Genomic DNA, 5,121 nt, shown 5'->3' with positions numbered 1-5,121 from the left:
CTAGTGTTGTGCCAGTATTTAAAAAATTACAAGCTGCGTGGTCAGTGTAAGTACAGCTTATCAGTCTGAAATCTCCCAGGCAAACCAACAGAACAGTGACATTAAAGGGGGCTTTTAAAAAAGATGGTGGCAGACTTTTTAGCAGGGCCCGTTGCGACAGGACAAGGGGGAATGGCTTTAAACTAAAGGGGGGTAGATTTAGACTAGATAGAAGGAAGACATTTTTTACGCCGAGGGTGGTGAAACACTGGCACAGGTTGCCCAGAGAGGTGGTGGATGCCCCATCCCTGGAAACATTCAAGGTCAGGTTGGATGGGGCTCTGAGCAACCTGATCTAGTTGAAGATGTCCCTGTCCACGGCAGGGGAGTTGGACTAGATGACCTTTAGAGGTCCCTTCCAACCCAAACTATTCTATGATTCTATAGGGTGGAATTTTGACTTGGATTTGCAAAATGTTAGGCTAATTGAACTCTTAACAATGGATTGAACAATAGACGCATGGGTACTTGAACAGTAAATCTTAGCATGGCAGGCTGTAGTACAATTAGCTGGTTTTATATGTTATTTATAGCCTTGGATACACATGATGTTGTGAATTAAAATACCTTTCTTGAGGCTAAATTCTCCCATGCCCTCAGAGCAGTAGAGCATTGCTGCAGCCATATTGGGTAGCCTGCCTTAGTCCATCTACAGCAGGATGCAGGTGCTCCTGAACAGATCACACAGTTCAAAAGTAGTGCACTGTGCTGGTGCAGCAGCACCACCACCTCTTACCAGCTTGAGCCAATCCAGCAAACAATCTGCTGTAACACTGATGAAGCATGAATGGACTGTTGGATAATGATTTTTTTTCCACATGCCATGTTATGTGGGGGAATATGTTGTTGATGTAAATCGACAAAATTCAGGTGGTCACGAAGTATCCATGTCTAGAAAGCAGGTCTGTTTAGAAACTCATAAATGAGAGTAAATAGGACTCTAGACTGAAATCCACTAAGAAAAACCTCCTTTAATTCATGGGTTTATTGTGTTGTCCATCTATTGGGCAGGAAGGTAGTAAACATGTGTGGTCAAAGTACAGCTGTGTAGAGTGGAGTACTGAGGAGGAATGGTGCAGACAACCGAACAGCGCCAGAGCATGCAGGATAACCAAGTGGGCAGGCTGGGGTGTGTTGTGCAAGTAGGGATGGTACCAAGAACACTACACACCAGACAAGAAAACATATTCTCGCACTGGTGACATTTTATTTTGTCGTCTTCCGATGTTGCCCCTCTTACTGCAAACCTTTTACACCCTGCACAGAAGTCCACATACTTATACTTTCAGCGCAGCACTGCAACCACAGTGACAGCTGGTTCCAAAAGGCAGTGTAACACTACTGCACGTAAATCACAACGGAACACTGCATGCTGTCTCAGTACCATACAGGTGTTAATACCCATGAGAAACAGACCATGCTCAGCTGGGGTCTGCTTTGCTTATTATATGGGAGAGGCAGTTCTTGAGAACACCCTGGCCATACAGCACTCCCCACTGTCAGGGCCAATGTGATTATTCTGGTAATAACACATATGTATAAACCCGCCTGTTCACCAGGCACTGCAATGGCTTCCCTGTGAATTTCAGCACCAGCAACTTTGGCAGACAGTGAAAATTCACAGGGAGGTAACATGGAACCAGCTGCCTATTTTCTTGCCTGCAAAACTGCAAGGAAAAGGTCAAATTTTGCAACCTCCTGGTACAGTGGGTCTTTGGATAACAGAAGTTCTGGAGAACCCATTCTCTGAAAGACAGAGTAGGACTGCCTGTGCTGCTGCTTCCTACTAGCTTCTATGACATCTGCTGCATTTATGAAGCACAAGAAGATATTCCCTATGATCCAGAGTTCATGCCAACACATGACTTAACATAACGAACCCTCTTCTTTTAACCTTTTCCACACAGGGAAGTCACTGCTAATATACCTCATTCACACAAAGGAAGCAGTACTGAAAAGAAACAGGTGATATAAGACAACAAAGGTGGCATCTACAGTGCAGAAAAAAAGGACACTATGGGAGCATGGGCATGACAAAGAACAACACACTGGCAAGGCAGTTCAATGGAACCTGGGTTTCAGCATTAGCAAGACTGCTATTGTAGGTATGCACTGTCTTGCAGTAAGTTTGTTTCCCAGGTGAGTCTGAAACAAGCAGTCTTCAGAGGGCCCATGAAGGCCATCTTACTACATTAGTTACTAGGGGTCTCTGAAAGGCCAGCAAATCTCCAAAAGGCTGGAGAGTATTTATTTCTCACTGGACTGGAAGACCCTCTACATACATTCAACGCCCAGTGCTACAGAATACAGATGCCAGGGGAATATCGAGTTACTGACAAGGGTAATAATGATGTCCCATCACTTCCAAACAGACCAGAGCTCATGTGCTACTGTCTGGTGCTGAGCCTAAACATCAGTGTGTGAAGTAAAGACAGTGCCTTGTGCAACAGACTGGAGCACGCGCTAGGAATGTATTTGCTCTTCTGTGGCAGCCTTGCTGACAATAGACAGGACAGTTACAGGACAAGCTAAAGCCTTTGTATTCTGCACAGCACTGATTAGTTTGTGTGCATACTGTGCAAGAAAGGATTCCCCCCTTAAAGAGACCTAAACACTGTGCTAGTCAGTCCCTTAGAGGAAGAACTATTAAAAAAGAACCCTGATCTCACCGATCAGAGGAAGGTGACAAAACAGACAGCTGCTGTACCGGAAACCACTAAACAAGCAACTAATGTGACCCAAACTGAGACTGTAATCAGAGCAGGAACTACACTGGGTACACTGCTAGTGCCACTGTCCAAGGGACCACCACCAGGAGAGGCAGCCTCTGTACCACAGCTTTGGTTTGAAGCCTCTCACAACCGACCAGAGGCAACAGTTTCAAAATCAAGGTCACAGAGTAGTATGGAGTCACAGTCCCAAAGACATTCAGTTGCTTATATTAGTGCTGTGGGTTATGAGCCTGACCGAAGTGGGGCTTGTAACTGAAAAGCTTTAGGATTACTCCTTCTCTTCTTCTATGGATTTACTTCCGGCCTCGCTTGCGGCTGTTTTTTGGAAATTCGGCTCTCTGTGCAACTTGGGGCTCCCCCTCCTCACTACTCACACTCTCATTGTCCACCCGCTGTGGACGACCTCTCTTACTTCTCCTCATTTTTTCAACTCCAGCAGTGGGGAGCTTCTTGGCAGCCAGGGTCCCAGTTCTCTTCTTTTTGCCCCGGGTCAAAGGACGTTTCTTCCGTTGCTTCCTCTGCTCTTCTCTTTGGCGGATTTTCATTAGCTTCTCAAAGCTTTTGGTGGTAGTTGTGTTCACATCAAACCAGTCCTGGAAGGTTTAGAAGGCAACAGGTTGGTACTGATGGTGGAAATACCATATAAAGCCTATCAGGGCTTATAATAAAGCTGCCTTGTGGGACAAGAGTTTCCTGAAATGTGAGATCTGGAAAGGCAGCTGCCTAAGAAAGCTCTGTTCTTCAATGTTCCTCCTCACATGTCACTCTGTCTCAGAGGATTCAGATTTGATTTGGCAATTGCCTGGCTAAAGGCATGGGAAATGCTAAAGAGCTGAATTGAGCAGCAGCAGCTTGGGACAAGACGTGACACTACACAACACTTGCTCCCCAGACCAATGCATAAGACCAGCTATGTTTAATCAAATCAAAGGCCACTTGAGTCCGGGACCCTGTTCCCAGCAGTGAGCAAGGAAAAAATAAAACAGGGCAAGCATCCAGCATTTCCTTCCCAAGACACCCTCCCCATCTCCAACAACCTGGGGTTTGAAGACTTCCATTCTGCCTGCCTTACCTCAGCATGCACAGAGTTGATGTGATACTTGACCCCACTCTCTGAAATGAACTCCTTCTCACACAGGAGACACTTGTATTTACCAGCCACAAAGTCTCCCTGGCACAAAAACAAAAAAATCCATCACCAATTGCTGCCTAGAAGGCTGATACACCTATATATTGTATTTGAATCTTGCTCAGATATAACCCAGCAGTAAGAAGTAGAAACTCTTATTCATACCAGACAATGCTTTAGCTACAGGAGCACTGACATTATTGCCCAGTTATGCCCACAAAGCATAAGACTACTCTGTGAGATGTTACAAGGTCTCCAGCCCTGTACCTGGAAAAAATGCTCTTGTAGCTGTGAATCTACAGGTGGGACTGCAGTTTCACTAAAATGCATGTCATTAAGATGCTTCCTCCTTGCCTCAAGCAGTATTTGCAATGGCAACCCCATTAACACACAGGGAAGCACTCAAATTGTGAGGAATTCAGATTAGCAGATGGCAGGACAACAGCTCAAATAAGGACATATCTAAGGGACAGGGACAGTCAGGCTATTGGTATAAAAGATAGTGAGTACAGGAAGGCTACCAACCAAGGTACACGTGCCAAGGTGAGATTTGAGTCCTGAGACACTGCCATATACAGATTCACAACCCTAAAACAGTAAAAAAAGTGTGTGTCAGCAAAGTTTCCAGTAACTCTTCTTCCTGCACAAGAAAGTCTTATTCTCTGGAAGACAATTCCAAAAGGGATAAGAGAGGTAGAGGGAGGGAGATATCGAGTCCTACAAAGCCAGAAAGCTTCTAGTAAAAAGACCATTAAAAGAGACTTAAGCTTTCAGTAAGTTAAATATTTCCAGTTTCTGAGCACATTTAGACATATTAAAGAGACTCCTGTCACAGTTACATTCACCCTCTGTCAAAACCCTGAGTAAAATGATAGAGTTTGCATTTTGCCTAAAGTGCAGCAGAGATTAATTACAAACAAAGCACAAAGTACAAGCCCCTTACAAGGGGCAAGTACAAGACACTTCAATCTCTCCTGCCCTGCTCGTGTATCTAGTGGCACAGAGCAGAAGTACTGCATCCAACATCAATGGTCTTAGTCAAAGGGCAGCTTCAGGCATCAGTCTCGGGATACTCGATTATGCTCAGCTGACAGCCCAGACCCTGAAACAGGAGGTAGGTGAAAGACATGCTTCTGGGTTACTGGTTGGTAAAACAGGACAGCTGCTTTCTGGGGACAGCTCCATATACAACATTATGTTGCAATTCTTATACTTGGAAAT

At 45.0% G+C, this 5,121-nt stretch overlaps 1 protein-coding gene across 3 annotated transcripts in view; it reads right to left on the bottom strand.

Moving 5' to 3' along the window:
* Positions 1-1,202: 1,202 nt before the first annotated feature.
* Positions 1,203-5,121, bottom strand: part of ZNF512 (zinc finger protein 512) — a 25,081-nt gene continuing 21,162 nt past the window's right edge. For 2 of the 3 annotated variants that reach the window (XM_009326902.1, XM_009326901.1), the window contains 3 exons: positions 4,426-4,488; positions 3,844-3,942; positions 1,206-3,364 (listed from right to left, as the gene is read on the bottom strand). In XM_009326902.1, the coding sequence (XP_009325177.1) occupies positions 3,065-3,364; positions 3,844-3,942; positions 4,426-4,488 (462 nt within the window). In that variant the 3' untranslated portion in view covers positions 1,206-3,064. Of the gene's footprint in view, positions 3,365-3,843; positions 3,943-4,425; positions 4,489-5,121 lie in introns of all 3 variants that reach the window. The other variant, XM_009326900.1, reaches the window with a different exon arrangement.

This window comes from Pygoscelis adeliae, unplaced genomic scaffold, assembly GCF_000699105.1.
Source record: "Pygoscelis adeliae isolate BGI_AS28 unplaced genomic scaffold, ASM69910v1 Scaffold487, whole genome shotgun sequence".
NCBI classification, from domain to species: domain Eukaryota; kingdom Metazoa; phylum Chordata; class Aves; order Sphenisciformes; family Spheniscidae; genus Pygoscelis; species Pygoscelis adeliae.
Note: the sequence above shows the minus strand (reverse complement) of the source record. Positions and strands in the feature narration are given on the sequence as shown.